Source organism: Carassius carassius, chromosome 5 (genome assembly GCF_963082965.1).
Source record: "Carassius carassius chromosome 5, fCarCar2.1, whole genome shotgun sequence".
Lineage (NCBI taxonomy): Eukaryota > Metazoa > Chordata > Actinopteri > Cypriniformes > Cyprinidae > Carassius > Carassius carassius.
This window is the reverse complement of record NC_081759.1, coordinates 932,714-959,931: the sequence shown is the minus strand read 5'-3', so window position 1 is coordinate 959,931 and position 27,218 is coordinate 932,714. Positions and strand designations below refer to the sequence as shown.

The window sequence follows — 27,218 nt, the reverse complement described above, 5'->3', positions numbered from 1 at the left end:
ATATATTTATTATTACTTCTTTGTAAATTATTATTTTAAAGTTACAAAACCATGGTTAATTTGCGGTTACCATGGCTACAAAAACGATGATTTTTGGTGTTATCCTTGTTAAAAACATGGATAATTTTCGTAAGGGAACATGGAAAGTCAGAGAGAATATTAGATGCGTTGGTTTTGGAGAAATTATTTCCGTCATTAAAACACGTTATTAACGATAAAAAAGGATGTGCCTGAAAGTGATACACGGGCCTTGTTTTTACCTAAATTATTTAAAATTTATTTGAATACATTATACATACTTACATACATAAATAGGTGTGCATTGTAGTTGACACCGAAATGAACACATTACAGTTGTTTTCATGACTGTAAGTCTTTCTCCTCAAATGCTATTGAGCTTTAAATTTGCATTTGAGCCCATTTGGTTGTGGAAAATTAGCATAATTTACATATGATTTACAGTTTATTTGAATAAATATCAAAAATGTAAAAGGTGTGCATTATAGTTGACACCTAGATGAACAGTTTATAGCTGTTTTTATGACTGTTAGTCATTCTCATCAGATGCTATTGACTTTAGAAAAGTGTATATCATTATTGCATGTAACTTTAACGGCCCCTAAATTTGAGAATATCGAACGTCCAACGTCAAGCCAACTTTATGCCATTTTTTCTTGTCTTTTCGACAGGCATAGATGTCCATCCATCAATTATGAGCATTTACCCGCAAACATTAGGTGCGAGCGTGGTTGGGGGAAAAGCTGTTTTTTTTTTGAGCAACTGTGATGATGCCCCCCTTGGAGTTGGTGCCCTACGCAAACTGTGTACTCTGGGTATAGTGAGCTGTGGTACTGATTGTGTGACTGAGACGTCTCTGTAGCAGTTCCTTTTTCACCATCAGCTGATCTTGAAGATACTGGACTGACGTCTAAATACTGACAGTCCTACAATAAAACACACAGACAGTCACATATGAGTATGAGCAGTACTGCTGTCACTTCACATCACATCAGCAGAACCATTTCAGACAGTGTTGCCAGACGTACGATAATTATCGTATTTGTACGATAATTTTTACCTCTGTACGATGTACGATCAATAATGAAAAAAATCCTGTAATGTACGATAATTTCAGATTTTTATGAAGATTTAATTGAAGGTAGTTGCAGTCATAGGGCTTCTTTACTCATACACGAAATCGGCTCATTACAGACACTCTAAATGCATTCGTGTGCACCTCAGGGGAGGTTGCCCTGCTTTAAAGCCAACGAGGACTAGTTGCAGTCCATGACAGCAAGAACCCCTTCAACATCTGGCAACACGCAGTCTTCCAATGACAGCGGCTCAGATGTGGATTTAACTGCACCACGCCACAACAGCTAAATTCTGCAAGTGTTAAAAATAATTTTAAAAATAATTTTAATGTTTTAATATGCGTCGCGAAGCAGACAGTCACTGAAAATAATGGGATAGTATTTTGTTGCACTGCTTCCGTCCAACAATAAGCCTAGTTATCTATTGTGGTAATTTGCATATCGTGTCAAAATGTTGTTGGTTTAGAATAGATAATTAACTCTTTTGACTCACGTACGATAATTTTCTTCCAAATACGATAATTTTGAACTTCTGGTACGATACTTGGACATTTCCAATCTGGCAACACTGATTTCAGAAAGCACATAGTATATTATATTATGAGTATATTCCTATTACAGCCAGAAATATGAATGACAAAATGATCACAGATTAATAACAGTAAATCAGTCACATCACAGAATTAAAAGCACAGAGACTAAAGTGGAGCTGACTTATTATCTTATATTGTCCAATTACACACACAGGTCTGCTACTGAACTTGGGTTAATATAAAAACTTTAAACAAACGCACGATAGTATAATGTCTGCAGTTTAGAATGTGGATCATCCTTCAGATCAGAGAGTAACTTCACTCCAGAATCTCCTAGTTCATTCTCAGACAGATCCAGTTCTCTCAGGTGTGAGGGGTTTGATCTCAGAGCTGAAGCCAGAGCAACACAACCTTCATCTGTGACTCCACAATCTCTCAACCTGTAGACAAGAATGACATGATGTGAATTGTGGTTTAAGATTCTTCCATTTGTTATTGACTCTGGTCTCAGAGCAGGAGAGGAGATATTATGACAAGCATTGCCACATACTGTGCTCAAATACAGAAATGTGTCATGTTTGGTCTCATCTGGCAGCTTAAAATAGAATAGAAATGTATTGGACTCAACAGAGATACTCAAGGTCTACTATTGCCTACACATGCACTGAGATCATGTTAATGAGCTTTTCTTCTGGCTCATCACCTGCTTACCTCTAGCTTTATTGTCTTTGGTGTTTGGATTCCACTTTGATTAACTTTTTTCATAAATAATATTTTTCTCAGGATATAAGACAGGGATGGGGAAAGGAAGCGATCGGTCCCGGGGGACTATTGTAGAGTTTGGCTCTAACCCTGGTAAACTCACCAGCCTGTAACAGATTTTACTAACAGACCTACCAGTCTCGGTGTAAAAAGAATATAATTCTGCTGCCATCTTTATAAAGTAATTTTTAATCCTCTTTAATTTAGCTCAGAATCTCCGGTGAAAATTGTCAAATAATCCTCTTTACAAAATAGTGGACAACTCAATAAATACCAACTTTATTCTTCAGCACAGAATAAAGCCTATGGGCAAGACTTCCAGTTCATTAGCTGCTATAGTTTTTTTATTTTTTTATTTATCATTTATTTAACCAGGAGAAGCCCATTGAGATTAAAAATCTCTTTTGCAAGGGAGACCTGGCCAAGATAGGCAGCTGAATTACATCACATCATTGCATACGTACAAAGACACACAAAAAACATGAAAATAAAGACAAATAAATTAATAGAAACAGTTTGAAAGCCAATTATGCACTTACAATGAAATCTCAATTAAAAACATTGACATGTGAGGGAGTCCAACTCAAAAGATCTCATTCTTAACTTAAAAAAACTCAAAGGAATCAATTTACTAAGTTTTAAGTTGTTCTGCAGCAAATTCCATGTAAAGGGAGCAGAATAAACAAAGGCCTTTTTACCCAGCTCAGTACTGACATGTGGGAAAGAAAGCAAGACTACAGCCTGAGAACGGAGAGAGTAATGAGCAGCACTTTTTTTCATAAGAAGTGAACATAAATAGGATGGAAGCACACCAAGAATAGCCTTATATATAAATGTGTACCAATGAAAAAGCCTCCGTGTGGCCAGAGCAGACCACCCTACACGAGAGTACAGCTCACAGTGGTGGCTGCGAGCTTTACAATTAGTGATAAATCTCAGCGATGCATGATAGGCTGCGTCATCATTTGAAGGCATTGAGCAGATGAATGCATATATAATATATCACCATAGTCCAGCACAGATAAAAAAGTGGATGCCACTAACCGTTTTTTAACATTAAAAGAAAAACAGCTTATTTCGAAAGTAAAACCCAATTTTAGCCTCAACTTTCTCACTAGACAGTGAACATGAGGCTTAAATGATAGGCAATCATCAATAACAATACCAAGATACTTATAAGTTGTAACAGTCTGTACAAAAGCTTTTGACAAATCAATAAAAAGTGATGTACAGTGTTGCTTCTTGTCATGAGCAACAGAGATGTCATTTATCACCTTCATTGCAGCTGTGATAGTACTATGTTTTTTTCTAAAACCTGACTGAACTGGGGATAAAATGTCCTGTACATGCAAGAAATCTTTCATCTGATCACTCACCAGGGATTCAAGCGTTTTGGCCAAAACAGACAAATTAGAAATTGGCCTGTAATTATTTAAATTTGACGGGTCACCCCCTTTCAATAATAGACAAACAAATGCAGATTTCCATATTTTGGGAATAGTATTGCTCTCTAAAGTAAGATTAAAAAGATACGTTACTAAGATACTGTGCTACACAATCAGCAGCTATTTTTAAGAAGTAGGGCTCTATAAGATCAGGTCCTGAAGGTTTTTCAGGAGCCAGCCCTTTTAGGGCTTTTTGAACGTCAGCCACTAAGAATGGAGTGAGATTGAAGACACTTGTAGAGACTGGTACATCTCTACAAGATGTCACAGTGTAAGGACAAGCAGTGTCAAACAAAGAACCAGACTGAATAAAATGCTCATTAAAATGGTTCAATATCTCAAGCTTGTCATGAACTACTACAGATTCTTTCATAATAAAAGAAGGAACATTAATACCATCTTTGTTTAAAGAAAGTAATTTTATAGCCTTCCAAAATTTTCTGGGATCATTTAAGGTATTAGTAGTGGCTGACAGATAAAAGTCAGATTTTGCTTTCTTAATAAAAGAAGAACATTTATTTCTTAACTGCCTAAAAACAAGCCAATCAGACGAAGAGCCCGTTTTTCTTGCTTTGGCCCAAGCTAAATTGCGGTCATGAAGAATATCTCCAAGCTCAGAGGAAAACCAGGGAAAGTCCCGCCCCTTAACTCTGAATCTCTTTAGTGGGGCGTGTCTATTTATTACTTGCAAAAAACTATCCCGGAAAAAGATCCAGGCTGACTCCACATCGAGAATCAGCTCTATTCTACTCCAATCACAATTAAACAAATCATGGCAAAAGCCCTGTTCATTAAATTTTTTGAGATTCCTCTTACATATTACGCGAGGTTTACATTTAGGCATCTTAGTATTCCTTACAGCAGCAACAACACAGTGGTCACTTAGGTCATTGCAAAAAACACCAACAGCAGAAAATTTGTGTGGGACATTAGTCAAAATTAAATCAATTAAGGTGGATTTCTCATGGCACTTAAGATTTAAACGAGTGGGAGAATTGATTAACTGTGTAAAATTGACAGAATCACAAAATGACAAATTCATCTGAACAAGGTTTCAGCCAGTCCCAGTTTAGATCACCTGCTAAAATAATTTCGTAGTCCAATCTGGATAAGAGTTGAATAAGAGTCTGCAATGCAGTACTCAGGGCAGAAGGAGGCCTATAACACCCAACAACAGTAACATAAGGGCCCTTGGCCAACTCCACCTTCACTGCCGAAAATTCCAGCTGCTTACCGATTGATTATGAATAGACTAACTTCACATTAAATTTAAATTTGACATAAATAGCAACCCCACCACCCTTCCTTGGTCGGTCAACACGAAACACGTTATAACCACCCATTCCAATATCCATATCAGTGATTGATTTTGTCAGCCAGGTTTCAGATAGCACAACAATATCTGCATCTGTTAAATTCACCCAAATTCTAAGCAGATCCATTTTGGGTAACAAACTGCGAATATTAAGGTGAATTACACTCAAACCAGACATGGATTTCACATCAGATGGCAATGGAATACACTGCAACTCAGGGCCTGGATTTGGCTGCACATTGCCAGATAAAAGCAGCAATAAAAATATTAACCATCTCTGTTTACCATCAGTATATGAAGAATCTGTAGAGTTTTTAAAATGAGAGTCCCAGTAATTTCTGCCATCAAATGCAAAATAGTCATTTAAGATCAAAAGATTTTGAAGCTGAAGAATATCCCTGGGTAGCAACCAGGCTGCATTTAAGTCCTCTGCCAACTCTTTTGGCATTTGAGGGAAATGCACAAAGGCTGAACAGTTAAATCCATAGGCTATGTCCAAAGAGCCACAAATGTTGTAAGATGTACTCACCCAGTATAAATCACTTGATCTTAGATTCTGCACAAACAATGAACAAAGCAGCATTAAGAGAAAAGCCATGTTAGCAGAAGATGTTAGCAAAACCAGGAGGAGCTGACAGGGCCTCAGGATCCACGCAGAGCCTGGAGATGTTAGCTGGGCTGCTAGGGCCTAGAGAAGCTAGCAGAACCTCAAGATCCAAGTAAAGCCTGGAAAGGCTAGCAAGGCCTCAGGATCCAAACAGAGCCTACGGTAGCTGGGCTATAGGGCCTGGAGCCTAGAGATGGTAGCTGGGCTGCTAGGGCCTGGAGAGGCTAACAAAGCCTCAGGATCCAAATAAAGCCTGAAGATGGAAACTGGGCTGCTAGGGCCTGGAGCCTAGAGATGATAGCTGGGCTGGAGCTGGGCTAGAGAAGGAAGATGGTAGCTAGGCTGCTAGGGCCTGGAGCCTAGAAATGGTAGCTGGGCTGCTAAGGCCTAAAGAGGCTAACAGGGCCTCAGGATCCAAGTAGAGCCTGGAGATGGAAGCTTTTCTGCAGCAAAGTAGTCCATAATCCAATAAAAATTATTTTATCTAAAAACCAAAGAGCTCAATCATAGAATCTGTTAAAAATTTTACTCCATATATGAGCATAAAAGCAAACAAATGAGTATAGATAAGAGGACAAACACACATCAGACCATACATGCCGCCATCTTGGATACAAAAAAAAAAAAAAAAAAAATAGTGAAATAACCTGAAGAATAACAAAGTGCGGTATACTGTTGTCACAATCATCAGCTGAGCATGAACTGCAGTAGAGGGCACTCCACTCAGGAATCTTGTATTTGGTGTCTATTTCCATTCCCTACTCCATTTTCCATAATCCCGTGCTAAGGGTTAATTACCACCAGGTGTTCCCCATTACCACTCCCCTATATATACTGTGTTTGGACTCTCGATGATTGTGAAGTCTTGTTTAGCCCCATTTAGCATTTTCGAGCGTTTCCTTAGTGTTTGTTCTTTCTTTGTTTAATTTTGGATTGTGTTACCGCCTGTGAGTCTCTGCAGCCAGCCCCGACCTCTGCCTGGTACTGATACTGATTCTGGATATCCCTTGACATACCTGACGCTGTTTTCTGATCTCTGCCTGTTTGACCACTCGCTTAATAAAATACTGCAAATGGATCCGAACGTCTCGGCCTCCACATTATAGAAGACTTCCCCAAACAAGGATCCAGCGGGTTTTTCTGAGGAACTCAGGCCTGGTATGGACCCAGCTGAGCAGCTGCTTGATCTGCGGCAAGGAAATTCTTCCATTGAGGATTATGTTGCCCAGTTTTGTGAGCTGTCCTACCGGGTATCCTTTGGGGACATAATACTCAAGGACATATTTCATTTTGAATTAAATGAACCGATTAAGTCCTGGTTACCAAAGGGGATGTTTGAGTGCAGTCTAAGGGATTTTTTGGAATATGCTTTGCTGTTGGCGAATTCTAAATTTACTGTGGGTGTTGTGGATGAGGAACATCGAAGTCCTGCAGTATCTCCCATTCCAGAAACGTTCCATGACATTGCCACCATTCCAGAGTCTCGTCACAACAGGGCCACCATTCCAGAGTCTGCTTTCGCCAGGCCTGTCAAGCCGACGCCACTGCACAAGATGGCCGCCAGCCCAGTGCCACTGCACAAGATGGCCACCATTCCAGAGTCTGCTTTCATCAGGCCTGCCAAGCAGCACACTGCACAAGATGGCTGCCAGCCCATCGCCACTGCACAAGAGGGCCGCCAATCCGGCGTTCCTGCACGAAATGGCAGCCACAGTTGATCTTCTAGAGTCAAGTCAGGTCCCATTAATCTTCCAGAGTCATGTCAGGTCCCCGTTGATCTTCACGAGTCAAGTCACTGTCGATCTTCCAGAATCAATGTCCAGTCAAGTCACCGCTGACCGTCCAGAGTCAGGTCAAGTCACCGCTGATCATCCAGAGTCAGGCTAAGTCACAGCTGACCATCCAGAGTCAGGCCAAATCACAGCTGACCATCCAGAGTCAGGCCAAGTTACCGCTGACCGTCCAGGGTCAGGTCAAGTCAGCATTAACCCCCATGAGTCAAGTAAAACCACAGTTAAACTTCATGAGTCAAGTCGAGCCACAGTTAATCTTCGTGACCAAAGTCGTCACCTTTGATCTTTGTGAACAAAGTCAAGTCACCGTTGATCTTCGTGAAAAAAGTCAAGTCACCGTTGATCTTCGTGAACAAAGTCAAGTCACCGTTGATCTTCATGAGCAAAGTCAAGTCACCACCAATCTTCATGAACTAAATCAAGTCACAGTTGATCTTTATGAGGCCAGTCAAATCACCACGGATCTTCCAGAGCTTCGTCACGTCTCGGCTGAACTTCCAGAGCCTCATCACGTATCAGCTGAATTTCCAGAGCCTCGTCGCATCCTGTCTATTGCACCCAGCAATGTTCTCTCATCCTGTTGTATTGCTGTCAAGGAGAAAGTTACTGCTGTGGAACCTCCAGAGGTGGTGGCAACTGCTGCAGAACCTTCAGAGGTGTCAGTAGTGTCCATCCATGAACTCTCGTTGTGTCCTGTCACCGCTATGGAGGCAGTCTATGAACTCATTGCCTGTCCTGTTACAGCCACGGAGGCCATTCAGGAATTCACTGCTTGTCCTGTCAAGGCTACGAAGGCTATCCACCAACTCACTGGATTTTGGGAACTCTCTAACCACCTCATCACGGCCACGGAGGCCGCCATTAACCTTTTTATGTTTTCTTTTTCAGTCCTACCTGACCAGACTTGCTCTCCTGTGCCATCGACTCCACTGTGGTGGTCCTCTGCTCCGCCCTGGTGGGCTTCTGTCTCGTCTGCTCGACTGTAGTGGTCCTCTGCTTCGCCCTGGTGGGCTTCTGTCTCATCTGCTCCACTGTAGTGATCCTCTGCTCTGCCCTGGTGGGCTTCTGGCCCAGCTGCTCGGCTGTGGTGGTCCTCTGCTCTGCCCATGTGGACTTCTGTCCCATCTGCTCTGCCCTGGTGGGCTCCAGCTCCCCCTGCTCCGCCTGCTCTGCCCCGGTGGGCTCCAGTTCTGCCTGCTCTGCTCCGGTGAGCACCAGTTCCATCTGCTTTGCCCCGGTGGGCTCCAGCTCCGCCTGCTCCACCCTGGTTTCCTGCTCTGCCGGCACTGCCTCGGTCCCCGGTCAATCCACTTCCACGTGGACCTGGCCCTCCATCCCTCCCCCCTGTTCCACCTCGGCTCCACCTCCCACCTGAACTCTGGTCTATTTTCCGTTAGGAGCATCTGGAAGCCACTCCTTTGGGGGGAGGATGGGCAATGTCACAATCATCAGCTGGAGTGCCCATAAACTCCAGTAGAGGGCACTCCACTCAGGACTCTTGTATTTGGTGTCCATTTCCATTCCCTACTCCATTTCCCATAATCCCATGCTTAGGGCTAATTACCACCAGGTGTTCCCCATTACCACTCCCCTATATATACTGTGTTTGGACTCTCAATGATTGTGAAGTCTTGTTTAGCCCCGTCTAGCATTTCCGAGGGTTTCCCTAGTGTTTGCTCTTTCCGTGTTTGATTTTGGATTGTGTTACCGACTGTGATTCTCTGCTGCCAGCCCCGACCTCTATAATCTATTAATAATATCACTGACTAAATCCCTCTTCTAGGGACTTGATTTTGGTTGTCACATCTTGAAATACATATATAAAAAATACAGTGTCTTTATAGCCATGGGAAAGTGAATATATATAATGATAACACACACACACACACACACACACACACACACACAAAATTGAAATGTATCCAACAAATAAATGGATTTTGGTTCTTTTAGTTTGTTAAACTGTTTTATTTGGACATTTCTAGTCTGATGGCTAGTGTAATTAAAAACTATGCTGTGTATTGTTAATAACAATGTTTTATACTTAAGTTTGTCGAGGCTATTTTATTCACTTAAACATCGGATGAAGTGATAATTTTCTCATTAATACAGATGATGCCAATCAGAGGCATCCCATTCAAACCAATTTTTGAGCCAAGTGGATTTTGAATGCAGCTTCCAAAAGAAAACAGCTTCACTTATTATAATGAGTTATAATGAGCCTCACTCCATTCCTTGTGAAGTTCACTCAAATTCTCGAATCGATTTTGCTTTACAATCCTCATAAGGCTGCGGTTCTTTCGGTTGGTTGTGGATCTTTTTCTTCCAAACTTTTTCCTTACACTCAACTTTGTTAACATGTTTGGACAAAGCCATCTGTGAACATCCAGCTTATCAGGCAATGAATCTTTGTGGCTTACCCTCCTTGTGAAGGGTGTTAATGATTGTCTTCTGGACAACTGTCAGATCAGCAGTCTTCCCCATGATTGTGAACTAACACAATCAAACTGTGAACCAAACTGAGAAACCATTTTGAAGGTTCAGGAAACCTTTGCAGGTGTTTTGAGTTGATTAGCTGATTGGCATGTCACCATATTCAATTTTCATATCAAATTTTTTGGACAGTGATTTGGTGTGTTTTTGTTAAATGTGAGCCAAAATCACCACAATTAAAAGAACCAAAATACCTAAACTACTTCAGTCTGTGTGCATTGAATTTACTTAATAAACGAGATTCAAAATTTGAGTTGAATTACTGAAATAAATTATAATTTATTGAGATGCACCTGTAGATAACTTTTTAGGTAGTTTTTAGACTGTTTATGTGACTTTTATTCAAGAATTTATCTGGTCTTATCTGTTAGCACACACCAGAGTCATCTTTTTATTTTCTGAGGTAAGATCTGTCCAGCAGATGCGGTGTAGTCAGGCTGTTCCTGTTTTCCTAAGCTGCCCTACCTGTTTATTGTTTTTTTTTTTTTTAAATACCTTTTATGAATTCATTTCTATTATTTGTTGAATGTTTGATTAATTTGTATTCTTTATGGAATAAAGGAGGGCATAACTGGAAATCTTAAGCAGCATCAAGTGTCTTGTGATTTTCTATATGTTTGGTTTATTAAAAGTTTTTAAAAATGTGCGAGGAAAAAAAACCCAATGAGGGTGCTCAACTATTGTAAACAATAAGAAAAAATAAAAGTGGGCAGAAGTTGGTGCCAACTTTTCTCTTATGTTTGGTTTATAACAAGTGTTTATTTCAAATATTGAACAAGCTATATAATTTAGTTATGAGCCGTAACAGTGATGAACAAGTCAGGTCAAAAGTTTAGTAATTTGTAATCAGTAATGGAATAAATAATAATTAAAGAGCATCTCATGTGTTACAGCTCAGTGAGTTGAACTCACAGCAACAGAAAGAGGCTAAACACTGTAAATATACTTTATAATGTGCTTCATGTGAGAGGGTCATATATGATCTTACCACAGTTTCTCCAGTTTACATTGAGGATTTTGTAGTACATCAGAAAGGAGCTTCACTGAATCTCCTAGTTCATTCCACGTCAGACTCAATTCTCTCAGGTGTGCGGGGTTTGAACTCAGAGCTGAAGCCAAAGCAGCACAACCTTCATCTGTGATGCCACAATTATACAACCTGTAGAGAACAATGACACACTCTTCACTCTCTCAGATCAGATCAGTTTAGCTGTGAATCCATTATTAAAGATAAAGTACAAACTTAAAGCATAAATCAATATGTTAGATGGATCATTGGGGTCATTGGGGTCTAAAATGTCACAGAACACAAAACATGATCATAAAACATCCAACATCTCATTCAAGCAATATAAATAATATTTCTTATTTGCACTATATCTGTATTTTTACTAGTAAAGGATCACGCCACACTGCAAATGTCGGGAAGTAATCTTTGTTGTATAAATGTAAGGATGAAAGTGGAAGGGTAGGAGGGGTATGGCAAAGGATGATAGGTTGATCTAGGCATCCGTTGGTGGCCCAGGGAGGCTCTGGATGGGGGTATTGTCTCTGAACTGTGCGGGTCCGTTAGGACCCCCTAAGATTGGAGTGAGCTGAAGTTAGCTTGGGCTTTGCGGATGTCGTTGAGATTGTTGCAAATGTAAGGTCAGTATGGTTGTGATGAACAGAATGTATCGAATTGTGTTCTGGAGATATACCTGAGGTATAATTTGGTTGAAATGTTTGTTGAACCAGAACCAGCAGATAGCAGATCTCGGGGAGATGATTGGGCAGGGATTCTGGAGCGAACATACTCGGAAATGGGTTGGAAAGGGCTGAGAAATGAATTCAGATGGAAGGATTGATGGATGGAAGGTGGGTGAATTTGGAGCAAATTCAGAGCATCTTAGAAAACCGATGAATGCGAGCAGGAACATGGAGTCCAAGGTTTGATCGATGATGGGATTTAGATGTAGAGAAAAGATGTATACGCTAAGGGACTGGAGTTGAATGAATGGCCGAATTCCGGAGCAAAGAGCCTGAATTTCTGAAGAGAGAAATGAGACAGTGAGTCAGCTATGGCATTAAGATATCCTGGTATGTGAGGGGCTTTGAGGAGGTACTGATGTTGAGTGGAAATTAAGTGAAAAAGGTGAAAGTCTTGACATTTGCCAAGTATGGTAACCCATACTTTGAATTGGTGCTCTGCATTTAACTCATCCAAGTGCACACACACAGCAGTGAGAAGTGAATACACCATGAACACACGTTGTGAACACACAAATTAGTGTAAGTTTGTGCATGAATGGCATGACAGCTGTCATAAATGGCATGATAGCCCCCAAAGCCTATGGAGGGTGCGGCATCGGTATACATCTAAATATCATCAGGGTTGGTGAGATATTATATATGGCTAAGGCCTTGAAGGCACAGGTGATGTCTGCTTTGGCTAGCCAAGTACCGTGGCCTGCCAGGCAAATGAGTTTGATAGCATGGCCAGTTGTAGCATATTGCATGGAAAAATCTGGAGCGAGGATGATTCTGTCAATGCCTGGAATGTGAATGCAATGAGGAGAAGACAAGTTTTGTTCCGAGGTCACCGTGGCCACCAGATCCAGTCTGTGTCCAGATCAGAGGGTCACTGCAGTCACCCGGATCCAGTACGTATCCAGACCAGATGCTGGATCAGCACCTAGAAAGGACCTCTACATCCCTGAAAGACAGCGGAGACCAGGACAACTAGAGCCCCAGATACAGATCCCCTGTAAAGACCTTGTCTCAGAGGAGCACCAGGACAAGACCACAGGAAACAGATGATTCTTCTGCACAATCTGACTTTGCTGCAGCCTGGAATTGAACTACTGGTTTCGTCTGGTCAGAGGAGAACTGGCCCCCCAACTGAGCCTGGTTTCTCCCAAGGTTTTTTTCTCCATTCTGTCACCGATGGAGTTTCGGTTCCTTGCCGCTGTCGCGTCTGGCTTGCTTAGTTGGGGACACTTCATCTACAGCGATATCGTTGACTTGATTGCAAATAAATGCACAGACACTATTTAACTGAACAGAGATGACATAACTGAATCCAATGATGAACTGCCTTTAACTATCATTTTTGCATTATTGACACGGTTTTCCTAATGAATGAATGAATGAATGTTGTTCAGTTGCTTTGACGCAATGTATTTTGTTTAAAGCACTATATAAATAAAGGTGACTTTGACTTTGACTTTGACAAGTCAATTATTGATCAGTATTTAAGGGTGGCAATTCCTATGGGGCTGATGCGTGTGATGGGCAATGGTTGTTTATTAAAGGGGCCTATCATTAAACCTTTTTTAACTTCTTCTGCTAATAGCATATCAACTATAAAGGGTTCTGACATGGCAGACTGAAGATTATGCGATGTACTACGTTGTTTCATTGTTGGTAACAATGAAACGAGAGAGACACTGCGGTCACGTGTGGTGTTTGTCAACAAGCCTTTGGAGAGAAGTGAACGGGATAGCTCGGCAGTATCAGTGTATCGATACTTGGAGAAATTAGTATTGGTACCATTCAGATATTTTAGTACAGAGCCCCACATATGACATGCAGGAAAAAATAGTGGGCTAAATCGTGCACACAATTACTATTGCGTTCCCACGATTTACTAATTCGTTCTCTCGACTTGATAAATCGTGCACACGATTTAGCAAATCGAGGGAACGCAATAGTAAATTGAGGGAACGTTTTAGTACATTGAGGGAATGAATTAGTAAATCGTGTGCACAATTATTATTTTTTTTCTTGCATGTCATGTGCGGGGCTCTGTATTTTAGTATCTATATTTATTGAAATATCGATATTTTTCAAAACAATACTGGGTGGAAACCATTTGTGAAACCATTGATTAAAGATTGTACGAATTCTCCATCGGGATTATTTCTTAGCGCAGCAACAAGTGCCTTTAACTTGATTGGGGTGCTTTGTTAGTCATTCTGTTGATGTTGTAGAATTGTAGGGGCAGGAGCTGCTTGCGTGGGCTCTGCCACAGAAGGGGCAGGAATGTAGAAGCATGCAGTTGGAAAGGGTGCAGCCTAAATGGTTGAAATTATTGCATACAATCCTTCTTCTGTGGTACAATATTTGACGGCCTCTGAATATTTTCTGAGGGGCCTGCTGGCTTTGGGATAATGGGAGGACGGGGTGCTGGTGCAGATAAGCTGCTGAATACAGATGTCTTGCAAGAGCAAGTTGGTTTGGGGGGGGGGGGGGTGATAGAGCAAGCTCACCTGAATGAGAGCGGGCTCCACAAAGTTCACACTAAGCTGGGAAAACTCGGAAGCAGAGTTCGAAGTCGAAAGAGCCGCAGTATGTTCCTTGGTTGAACTGATGTAGGTGTCCTGCTGCTTGGGTAGCAAACAGAATGTGATAATTGTAAAAGCTAGTCCCCATGTCGCAGATGATGGAGAGGTAGTCATCAAGTTCAGCTCTACAATCTGGATATACAAAACTTAAGATAATCGCAGAAAATAGAGAAAGCGAGAGTGAATTCAGTAAGAGTGGGATTTTTTGAGTGAGGGAACAGGATGGCTGAGCTGCATGGGACCTAGGCTGGTTAGCACTTCTCTAGGCTTCTCTTAATCAATGTAAATACCAGCTAAGATTAGTACACACAGGGTTGCGGAGACAGGAGAAGGATGATGAGCTGCTGAAGCTGGCGAATAGGTGTCGCGACTGTGGCTAAAGTAAAAGGTGTATTGCTAAATGACATGATGTGAGGATGTTGGGGAAAGGAGGGGTTGGAGTGGGGGGGGGGGGGTAAAGATATAACAGTTGGAAGAGTTGGAGATTGAGGATATCCAGGTTGGCCAGTGTGAAGTATAAATTCTTGGGGTGCTAGCTATCTGGACTGGAAGAATAGTGGAAGGAGTATATGAAAAAACAGGAGCTTTCTCCTTCTTTTAAAAGGGTTCGGGCAGTTGCGCTCCTGAGGCATCTGCTGTTGCTAAGCAACCATGGCCTGCTCTCTCCATGAAGACGTGGAAATTTCAGCAAAGGATAAATGGATTTGCAGCACTAAAAATAGCTTGAAGTAGCTCTACTACTAAATTTATTTCAAAACTGGTGCGACGCGCTCGTTTTTTCCAGGCGCGTCTGCACCGCGGACCAAGTCGCTTCTATTATGAGCGCACATACCGCGCGCATACATTGGAAATGACGAACTTGAGCATGCAAAAGACGCGATATGTGAACGGCCCCTTAATCTGTATCTCTGGATCCATAGTTGTTCGAGAGAACAAGTTGAACAGAGCTAAAGGGTCGGCCTGATATAAGTAAGTTTTGGGAATCGAGGTGACTGGATGAGGTGGCTGCGTGAGGCGTGGCCCTGCTCCTGAAACTCAGTTAACTAGTAAACTCACTTTATACAAAATGTCTGTCTTATACAAAATATGTCTTCATTGATGAAACTATTCACTAAGTAGCATGTCATATATGATCTTACCTCAATTTCTTCAGTTTACAGTGCGGACTCTGTAGTACATCAGAAAGCAGCTTTACTGAATCTCCTAGTTTATTCCACGACAGATCCAGATGTTTCAGGTGTGAGGGATTTAATCTCAGAGCTGAAGCCAGAGCAGAACAACCTTCATCTGTGACACCACAATAAATCAACCTGTAAAAAACAATGACACACTCTTCACTCTCTCAGATCAGATCAGTTTACCTGTGAATCCATTTTTAAAGATAAAATACAGATGTAAAAAATGTATATGTTTGATGGATCATTGGGGACATTGAGGTCTAAAATGTCACAGAACACAAAACATGATCATAAAATATTCAAAGTTCAAAAAGGGTAAATAATATTTCTTATAAGCACTATATCTTTATTTGATGCAAAATAGATATCTTATTCGAAATCTGTCTTAATTGATGATGACATAATATACAACATAACATGTGAGAGTCATCTATGATCTTACCTCAGTTTTTCCAGTTTACAGTGAGGATTCCGTAGTACATCAGAAAGCAGCTTCACTGATTCTCCTAGTTTATTCTCAGACAGATCCAGTTCTCTCAGGTGTGAGGGGTTTGATCTCAGAGCTGAAGCAAGAGCAGCACAACCTTCATCTGTGATACCACAATAAATCAACCTGTAGAAACATGAAAATCATACGTTAACCACTATCAAACAGCTAACAAAAAAGCTATCAAACAACCTCCAATGCAATGAATAGCAACTTGCCATTCCAATATAATTAAATGAATTCATACCATTCCAAAAAAAAAATGCCGATGTATTTTTTTTTTTAAAGGTAACCATTATACCCCTTTTCACAATAAGTAATATTGGTCTTGGGTGTTCCCAGAATGTGTCTGTTAAGTTTCAGCTCAAAATACCCCACAGATTTGATTTTTGGGCCCTGTCTAAAAAAATATCTGTTTTGGTGTGTATTACTTTAAATGCAAATGAGCTGCATATTCCCGCACCGTCTTCAGAAGAGGGCGTAGAGTATACATCTCTGCTTTGCATACTTACATTTACATTTAATAATTTAGCAGATGCTTTTATCCAAAGCGACTTACAAATGAGAACAACAAAAGCAATCAGACCAACAAGAGAATAACAACAGTATACAAGTGCCATGACCAGTCTCAGTTAGTCTAGCACAGAATCCGTAGCCAGGGTTTTTTTTTCTCCCCAAGAATAGGATAGACAAGAAAAGAAAAGGTAAGTGCCAGTATTAGTCGAGTCTTTAGATGTTTTTTTTTTAAATGAGTAAAGACTCAGCTGTTCGAATTGAGATTGGGAGGTCATTCAACCAGCTGGGCACAGTCCAGGAAAAGGTCCACAAGACTGGGACCTTTGGGATGGCACCATAAGCCGTCGTTCACTTGCAGAACGCAAACTTCTGGAGGGTGCATAAGTTTGAACTAGTGAGTTAAGGTATATTGGTGCCATGCCCGTGGTCGTCTTGTAGGCAAGCATCAGTACCTTGAATTTGATGCAAGCGGCTACTGGTAGCCAGTCACTTACAAGCAATAACAGTCGGTAGTAGCAACATGACTGAGAGCAAGAGAATTGGTGTTTAGCCGCACAGATGAAGGAGAAACTATGGAAGAAGAAACACCCTTTGAGAATGAACCAGGACATCTCTGAGTTTTTACAGCCCATTTGCAATGATGGAAGAGCAACACAAATACACACAATCTAAACACAGTACACTGGGATTGCTTATGAGACATCGTTGATGTTACAACTGAACACAACTCACTGATGGCAGTGTGGCCACCGTGGGTGGGGCCTAAGCAATGTGATGTCATATTGCTTTGAGAATCAGAAACGCTTGCCTAATGAGACTGATTTGGTTTATTAGGGATTAAAAAATAAGAAGTGGGTGGATTTTTTTCATTGTAGGGTGGTTGTGTTCACACACTGCAACGCACATTTCGGCCCAAACACCATGCAAAAGTAAATTTTGCATAATAAGTACCCTTTAATTTCAAATTATCCAAGTTTCAAGGGCAAATTTACACAAATAAAAAAAGTTTGGACTTGAATAAATCAACATTTATCTATATTTATCTATTAGTGAAACTGTGTTTTTGCAATTGAGTCCAAATGAAATTAATTTAATTCAACTTTTAGGTTTAATTTTAAACTGGTTTAGCATGTTTAAAACTGATTTGGCGAACGGAAGAGATTTTGGACTATTGTCTTTATTGCAGTTATGCACTCACATCACTTTGCCGTGCACTGTGGTCACGAAATGTATCATTTGCCAAAAAAGTTTAAGCATTACTGTTTAAAGAACAATGACTGAAGAACAAAAATAGTTTGAATGCCTAAAGAAATCTTTTACAGTGTCACTGTATTGAAAACACATCATAATGCTGACCACTAAAATAATAGCTACAGCACTTAAGATTTACTGTATGAGCTTTTAACCTTGATTTTCTTAATGTTTTAACAGTGAAGTGATTGATTTCATTGATACTTACTGAACTGATCTGGATTCTTTAATCACAGGAAGCAACTTCTGAAGAACTTTCATATTTTCAGAATTATTAATTCCTTTGACAAATTTATCAAGATGAAACTCATTCAGTTCCTCTTCTGATGTCAGCAACACAAAAACTACAGCTGACCACTGAGATGAAGAGAGTTTGGCTTCCTTTATTGTTCCAGATGTCAGATACTGTTGTATTTCCTCCACTAATGAATGATCACCCAGTTCATTCAGACAGTGGAACAGATTGATGGATTTCTCTGGAGACTCAATGGTCCTGATCTTCTTCTTGATGAACTCAACTGTTTTCTCATTGCTGTCAGAGCTGCATCTTTTCAGTGTCATTATTTGTTGTAGGAGAATCTGATGAGACTCCACTGACAAACCCAGAAGGAACCGCAGTAAAAGATCCAGATGTCCATTTTTACTCCGTAGAGCCTCATCCACAGCTCTCTGATGCAGTTCAGAAAATGAAACATGTTTTGATGAATTGAGTTGAAACAAATTCTTCACCATGGACCGCAAACTCTGTTTGGTGCTTTGGTCAAACACATTTCTGTTATGGTTTGTACAGGAGAAGTGCACATATAGAGCTGCTAGATGTTCCTGAATGCTCAGATGAACAAAGCAGAAGACTTTCCCCTGATACAAGCCCAGCTCCTCTCTGAAGATCTGAGTGCACAATCCTGAGTACACTGATGCTTCTGTCACATCAATGCCACACTCTCTCAGGTCTTCCTCATAGAAAATCAGGTTGCCTTTCACAAGCTGCTGAAAAGCCACTTTCCCCAGTTTGAGGATCATGTCTTCATCTGTCACCTTCTTCTCATAGTCCTTCTCATGTTTGATGTTGGTCTGAAGGATCAGGAAGTGTGTGTACATCTGAGTGAGAGTCTTGGGAATCTCTCCACTCTCTGCTCGACTCAACATCTTCTCCAGAACAGCGGCTGAGATCCAGCAGAAGACTGGGATGTGGCACATGATGTAGAGGCTCCTTGATGACTTCAGGTGTGAGATGATCCTGTCGGCCAGACTCTGATCACTGATTCTCTTCCTGAAGTATTCCTCCTTCTGTGGCTCATTGAAGCCTCGTACCTCTGTCACTCGATGGACACACTCAGAGGGGATGAGATCAGCTGCTGCTGGTCTGGAGGTGATCCAGATGAGAGCAGAGGGAAGCAGATTCCCCACAATGAGGTTCATCAGCAGCTCGTCCACTGAGGCTAATTGAAATACTTTACACAGCTTCACTTTGCTCTTAAAATCCAGAGACAGACGACACTCATCCAGACCATCAAAGATGAACAACACTTTATATTCATCACTGGATATCTCAATTTCTTTAGTTTCAGGGAAAACGGCATGGAGAAGATCTGAAAGACTGAGTTTTTTTTCCTTCATCAAGTTGATTTCTCTGAAAGAAAGTGGAAATATGAGCTGGACATCCTGATTCTCTTTCCCTTCAGCCCATTCCAGGATGAACTTCTGCACAGAGACTGTTTTTCCAATGCCAGTGACTCCCTTTGTCAGCACAGTTCTGATGGCTTTGTCTTGTCCAGGTAAAGGTCTAAAGATGTCACTGCATTTGATGGCTGTGTCCTCTGTTGCTGCACTCCTGGAATGTGTCTCAATCTGTCTCACCTCATGCTCATTACTGATCTCTCCACTCTCACTCTCTGTGATGTAGAGCTCTGTGTAGATCTCATTCAGGAGTGTTGGGTTTCCTTGCATCGCTCTTCCCTCATACAGATGCTCAAACTTCTTCATCAGATTTGATCTAAATATGTTGAGGACTTCATAGCTGGAAAATTAAAATACCACATTATTACACGAGTTACAGAGGTACAAATACAGAGAAAAATGTATTTTTGTTTTCTTTGTAATGAGACACTGGACATATCATAGGGATCAGTTATTAGTAATATGTTTGAGTAATGTGTAATGATGCATTGCAGGAGTGACATGCACTACTTTTTTTTGAGGGGGCACGAGTGAAGGTGGCAGGGGCTACGATTATAATGCTTGTCATGACACACAGCAGCCATATGTATAAGTATAACTGATAGGCTTATGTTCGCTATGGGGAATGTCTCCAATGTGACTGGTGTCTTAAGTGCACATCTAAATGCGACAGCCTATGATGTTATTGCCAATGCGACCACAGTATAAAAGCGTGACATGAAAACACGCCATCTGCTTCTTCATCTGAAGCTCGCGTACGAAGCATGTTGAGGTTTCTAGAGGGCACAGTGTCTCATTTCCTTCTCAGGGATATGTAACCTGAAATGTTCCCTTCCAAGGTAACATCAAACCGCATACCTCTAGTGGTCATTATGTGGAATGGTATGCCCATGCTGCCATGCTAAAGGAAGTGCATGCCAAGCACCAAGACAGCACCAACTCTAGTACCAACTCTACTAAGTTATGGGAGTTGCCCCGATGATGCCTTGATGGCTGTCAGTGACATTATCCCCTTGAGCAAAAAGGCCTGAGCTGCATACCCCAATAACTTACCTATTAAGTGCATGAACCCAGGGCAGAGCTCGAAGGCTTGGAATCAGAAGCTAAGAGATTATTTTAAAGGGATAAGGCCTTAAAGGACAATAAACTAAACTCTGACCTGTCACCCAAGGGGCTACTGCCAGCTCAGCATAAGCTTTCTCAAAGGAACTGACTTGACAGGTCCTTGGCAGCAAACACCCTGCTCAGAGAGGTATCACAAAAAATAGATAAGTAGACTGGGACCCAAGGTGAAGACCCGGGCCTGAGCCAACTAAGAGAAAAGGCACAAGGCTGGCAGGGCATAACCCATACCATACAGTATTTTAGAAAAGTGTGCAGAACTCTCATCATGCACACTTACTACTATGCAGGTTTTTAGAAAGTGAATGTGCATGATTGTTGAGTGGATGACTTAAATCTCAGGAGGCCCCTTGGGGCAAGACATGAGTATGATCAAGGAGGCTCCTGCAGACTAGCGACTTAGCTGTATGATCTAGCAAGCATGAGACCGAAGGTGTAGGGCTATCACGGCTTTCCCTCAAGTTCACAGATATATTATGAAAATGAAGGACAAAGAACACTTGGGTCTTGACCATCAGTTAGTAGTTCTATGAGACATAGGAACTAACCAAAACATCATAGGTCCAGCATGAGAGAATGCAATGCAAGCGCAGGAGGCTCCAGCATAACCCTCCTCCAGGTGAAGGGATGGTTGGCTTCAGGGGAATTAAGGGGAGAAAGATGAGAGCAGATGGTAATACCCTCAGATGGAGGTGAGTAGATGTTTCAAGTTTACTCTGGTCTGGACGAGGGTTTTGAGAACTGGGTAAGAGTACTGGTAAAAACTGAGAGAATGGGTTGAGAGAACTGGTTGAAAGACTGGTGTTGACGTACTTGAAGGACATTACTGGACCCCCTGCAGTTTGCTTACTGAGGATGATGCAGTCAGTATGGGATTGCACTACGTACTCCAACATCTGGACAAACCAGGGACTTATGCGAGGATCTTGTTTGTGGACTCTCTGTACCCACCTCCATCTGTCAGTGGATCACCAGATTCCTGACAGGCAGGCAGCAGCTAGCGAGGCTGGGTAAACTCACATCCAACACCTGCACCATCAACACCGGAGCCCCTCAGGGCTACGTTCTCTCCCCACTGCTCTTCTCCCTCTACACAAATGACTGCTTCTCTGCTGACCCCTCTGTCAAGCTCCTGAAGTTTGCAGAAGACACCACACTCATCAGCCTCATCTAAGACAGCGACGAGTCTGCTTACAGACAAGAGGTTGAGCAGCTGTCTGTCTGGTGCAGTCACTACATTCTGGAATTGAACACGCTCAAAACAGTGGAGATGATCGTGGACTTCAGGAGAAACCCCCCTGGTCTCCCTCATGAACAGCGCTGTGGCTGCAGTGGAGTCATTCAGGTTCCTGAGCACAATCATCTCTCAGGACCTGAAGTGGGACATTCACACCGAATCCATTGTGAAAAAGGCCCAGCAGAGGTTGTGCTTCCTTAGTCAGCTGAAAATGTTCAACCTGCCAAAGGCACAGATGAAACAGTTTGACTCAGCTGTTATTGAGTTATTGGTTTTGTGCTCTTCTATAACTGTTTGGTTTGGGCCAGCCAGCAAATCAGATTTAAGAAGACTGCAACAGACTTTTAGGACAGCACAAAGGATCATTGGTGTGCACCTGTCCAGTCTTCAGTGAAGAAACGGGCAGGTAACATCATCAAAGACTCTCACCCAGGACACAACCTGTTTGCACTTCTCTCCTCAGGCGGTAGTACAGATGTCTGTGCACTACATCATCTAGGCATAACAAAACATTTTCCCATGCCATCTTCAACTTAAATCACTAACAAGTGAATCACTACCTGTGTTCTGTAATTGATTTCTCTACTTCATTCTCCATCTTTAATTATTGCCTCTTTCTCAAGAATTATGTAAATACCTATGCATATCTCTTTATTTATACAGCTGTACTTAGAATAAATAATGCACAAATAAGAGTAAATAATGCACAAATAATACACAAAAAAATTGACCTTCGTGGAATGAAGGACCTAAAGGCAGTTATTGTCATAACTCGTGTGCTGAAACCTATGGATGCGGGATGAACAGACTTTTCCAGGCCTTATCAATCTCCACATGGAGATCGAGAAGAAATAGAAGGCTCACTTGAGCTGGAGTGCTATGGTCGAAAAATAAAACGCTCATCGAGATGATCCTGAGATGCCACTTTCTTAGCCAGCTTTCACAGCGAGGCTGTGAGATCTGCAGAATTCTTAAAAGCTTTACTAGTCAAATGCTGTCGCGGGTCAATGTTATTGTCGTGTTTAGATCTATGCTTCAGACATAGAGCGACTGCTAGAGGATGCAGTTCGATATTCCCTCGGAAGAGTAGAATAAGAATAATGCTGCGTGTTTCAAGGCACTTTAGGAGACATAAATGGGATGAGTTATCTTTTTACTTAAAGGTCCCCTAAAGTTCCTTGAAACACAAAGCATTATTCTATGTGGTGATGTAATGTCAACTGAAACAGGAAGAGAGGGCGGGACATATCTAGCAGCCCCGAACCCTTTTTAAAATAGCCAATAGTGTTTTGTTTACATCTGCTTGGTTCAGAGCCACTGAGCTCAGTAAAGCCGCATTTGACAGCCAAAGTCTAATAGATTATCCCCTAAATTAAATATGAAACTCTTAATAAAACAAAATAGAATATGGGTGTCATGCCATAAAATATTTTTAAGAAGACTGACTTTGTATCAGTTTTATCTATTAAATGTGAATTTAATAAAAACATTGTAATTTACAAATTATAACACTCAGTGAGCGAGTGAACAAAACACAGGCATTGCACAGATGACTCATCTGAACGCCTCTGATTGCTCACTGTATTCATATGCTCAACAGAATCGTGTGTAACTGGTTATAATGCTGTAAAAGCGCTGTAAAAACGTGTCTGTTTCTGGCTCAGCACCAGCCAAAGCACAAATGCAGATTTGAATTAAGCAGATGATGCTGTGTCGCACTGCATGTTCTAGTCATGCTGGAATGATTGTATGAAATATAAAAAATATTATTCAGCTAATATTTTGTCTTTTGGAATCTGCATTCATAATAGACTTGGCTCAAAAATCTGATGGGGCATGTGCATGATTTACATGGGCATGACAACTCTGATGCATTGCATTAAAAAACTCCCACAGCTTACCTTACATCAGGATACGTGCCTTGATCTTGCGGTTGATTCATAGGCTGGTCATATTTCTCACAGACAGGTTTTCTGACATCTGATCTGGGTGACAGGATTGACCTTGAATCAAGAATCAAACATTTTTCACATTACTTTAATAACAGTTGTGGTGACTTTATTAAAAATGCACCTGCTCAAGGTCACAACTATAAAAAACATTAAATACATACCATTTAAATAAATGTAATTAATAATTCTACTCTATGACAGTTTAATTTAAAATGTTACTATAATCATATATTTGAACACAAAAAATATATGTGTATACTTGAGGTTAAACCTTGTGTCTTCGCTCTTAAAATTAAATGGATGTTGCATAGAAGCATCACTCTTCATAGACACACAGCTGGGCTCTGGATCTGATTTCTTCTGCTGAACTGAACTATAACAGAGTGAGATTAAAGATACACTAAGTACTTTCACAGATGCTTCTCTCTGTGTGAGAAAATGTTAAAATATCAAATGAAATAATCACGTGATAAAAGACCATAAATATTTTAATTATGTCTGTTAATGAAATATTGTACCTGAAATGTTGTGGATGATCTATAGACTCGTCACTCTTCATAACACAGCTGGGCTCTGGGTCTGATCTCTTCTGGTCAACTGAACTGTAAGAAAGAATCCTTTCAATTACTGTATTAACTTTAAAAAAAAATATTTTTCACTGTGTTGATACAGAAACCACAAACGGAACGGTTCTTCCATACAGTCTTGGCTAACAATAACTAATATGAATATCATAATAACATGAATACAAATATAAAACAATTTTTAACTTTTAATTTTAACTAGTTACCACACACACACACACACACACACACACAAAAAAAAAACGATGGCTTTCTTTCAAATAAATGAGTTATTTAATACAGTATACATTCAAAGTACCTGCATCCTGGAGACAAATCTTCATCTCGAAGTGTTTGTGTGTGATCCATGATGAAGCTGAACAGAGTCAGACCCTCAAACACTTCTGTCTGAGTGAGATCTCCAACACTTTCTGTTCACTTAAATCAATGTTAGTCTTAAGATAACACAAATACGAATTTGAAACACAAAGACAACACGAAACGGCTACTGAGGAGACATTTGAACGCGGAAGTCACCACACACACACACACACACACACACACACACACACACAGTGATGTGACGTTTGAACCGCATCTTTCCGGAGCTTGTGTGGAATAAATAAGCGCGCCAGATGCATCGATTCATTCAAGCATTGTTATTAACGTAGAAATCAGTCATGCAAGTAATATGGAGGATACAGATAATTTCTGGAAAATATGCATAAATGCAGTTCATATATGTGTGCACTATTCTTCTGTTCATGTATGTGACGTGTACATTATTATTCTATCTATGAAATGCGTGGTCTTCATCCGACAAAGATTCTTTCACACATTTTTTGGTTGCTGTATTTTATGTAACCACCAGAAGGAAGCCCGTTTCCGCCACAGCACGTTTCTCATAATTATGACTTAGTTACTCAGTATAACTAGATATTTAATATAATAATTACTTAACATCTCGCAATAACGAGAAACGAGAATGTTTTTTTTGTCAGTCTTTCTATATTTGCCTCTCTCCCTTTAATATTCAACACACAGTCAAATATCCATTATAAAGAAGCATAAATATTATATAATGAAAACAGTGTAAATGATTTCAGTGTTTTGGCATTACTATCCAAGTAACATTTAAAGTCTTAAAAAAAACACAACCAATTATTTGCATGTATGTAAAAGAAAACTAGCTAGAAAAAATTAATAAATTAGAAAATACTTGTCTTTCAAATTATTGTTGAAGTTATGAAAACTTAATAACATCCTTAAACACCAAAGAATAAATGTTAAAGATAAAAAACCCATACAAACAAACAAACAGTTTTTTCCTCTAAAACATAGCTATACGAGGACACAATCCCCAAAAATTGAGAGGGATAGACTCATCTTCCACTCCACAAAAGCAGCAAAGGGTATCCTTCTCAGGAAACTCCACTGCTTTTCATTTCCTCTCAACAGTCTGCACAACCATGAGAACAATCATCAAACAAACCAAAAATGTCCTACTGTACATCTTCAAGCTTTATTAGGTGGTTCACACAATTTATACTTTGCATAGAAAGAAGAAAATAACAGTATTCTGGGTTTTCCCTTCAGAGGGTTTAAAACCTTAAAAATAATCATTTCTCACTCCTTAATATATGTGCAACATGACAAATATATAATGTTACCTTGATTTAATGTAACCAACAAAAACTGGTATAAGGCAGCTAAGAACAAAAGAAAAGCAACAGATAAATACAAATACAAAATACTATGTGCATTTCTTCACTGATACACATTTTCAATAGTGACTGAAAATAAAGAAAGTGAATGGTGACTGAAAAAAGCTCTGAAGGAGACAGTGTCACGTACGGTGATACAAGAAACACAGGAGAGATCCAATTGCAGGTGTGAGATTTATTACAAGGGCAAATCCAAAGGGGTAAACAGTCCAGGCAGGGTCAAAACCAGAAAATCCAAACACATAGAAACAAAACAAGAACAGATGGGAAGAGCAGACTCTGGGAAGTATCAATCATACAACAAGGACTCCGTGACAAAGAGTCAGACAGAAAAGAAAAACATGAGGAACAGGCACCAGAATGTAACACAAAACAGGAAGACCAGGAGGGAGGAGGACCGGAGGAGGTTCAGGGGGAGGGACGGAGGGCCAGACTAACAGAAAGGAACAGGGACAGAAATTAACACAAAAACAAAAGGAAAAAACAACAACTTGAAGCCCCCCAGGGCAGAGCAGAAGACCACCACAACCGTGTAGTCAGGGCAAGCGCCCCCCAGGGCGGAGCGGAAGACCACCACGTCCATGTGGTCGACGCCGGAGTCCCCCAGGGTGGAGGGTCATCGGTGACTAGCCCTGACTCTGGAGGGTCATCGGTGACTAGCCCTGACTCTGGAGGGTCAACCGGAACCTGACTCGACTCTAGATGGTCGACGGTGACTAACCCTGACTCAGGAGGGTCCATGAACACCTGACTCGACTCTGGAAGGTCAACCGGGAACTGACTCGACTCTGGAAAGTCAATGGGCACCTGACTTGACTTTGGACTACCTGTGGAGACGTGAGACGCCTCGGCTTCGGGCACCGCCTCGGCCTCCGGAACGGCATCGGGCACCGCCTCGGCCTCCGGAACGGCATCGGGCACCGCCTCGGCCCTCCGGAACGGCATCGGGCACCGCCTCGGCCCTCCGGAACGGCATCGGTCACCGCCTCGGCCTCCGGAACAGCATCGGGCACCGCCTCGGCATCGGCCTCCGGAACAGCATCGGTCACCGCCTCGGCCTCCGGAACGGCATCGGGCACCGCCTCGGCCCTCCGGAACGGCATCGGGCACCGCCTCGGCATCGGCCTCCGGAACAGCATCGGTC

General features: G+C 41.2%; 1 protein-coding gene across 4 annotated transcripts; it reads right to left on the bottom strand.

Moving 5' to 3' along the window:
* Window positions 1-598: 598 nt before the first annotated feature.
* LOC132140560 (NLR family CARD domain-containing protein 3-like) lies at window positions 599-24,156 on the bottom strand. 4 transcript variants are annotated; one of them, XM_059549349.1, is made up of 8 exons: window positions 24,059-24,156; window positions 23,737-23,838; window positions 18,008-19,816; window positions 15,988-16,158; window positions 15,507-15,677; window positions 11,031-11,201; window positions 1,889-2,067; window positions 599-944 (listed from the first exon to the last, which is right to left on the bottom strand). In XM_059549349.1, the coding sequence occupies exons 1-8, from the start codon at window positions 24,112-24,114 to the stop codon at window positions 898-900; spliced, it is 2,706 nt and encodes a 901-aa protein (XP_059405332.1). In that variant the 5' UTR covers window positions 24,115-24,156; the 3' UTR covers window positions 599-897. The 4 variants fall into 4 exon arrangements, with proteins under 4 accessions (XP_059405332.1, XP_059405333.1, XP_059405334.1 ...); XM_059549350.1 differs by lacking the exon at window positions 15,507-15,677 and having other exon boundaries at window positions 600-944; XM_059549351.1 differs by lacking the exon at window positions 15,988-16,158 and having other exon boundaries at window positions 600-944.
* Window positions 24,157-27,218: the final 3,062 nt, after the last annotated feature.

Coding starts and splice junctions, on each gene's coding strand:
- LOC132140560 (XM_059549349.1), bottom strand. CDS start 24,114: ATGAAGAGTGATGCTTCTATGCAACATCCATTTAATTTTAAGAGCGAA. Junction 19,817..23,736: donor GGCACGTATCCTGATGTAAG/GTAAGCTGTGGG, acceptor TTAATTTTCCAG/CTATGAAGTCCTCAACATAT. Junction 11,202..15,506: donor TGTAAACTGAAGAAATTGAG/GTAAGATCATAT, acceptor TGTTCTCTACAG/GTTGTATAATTGTGGCATCA.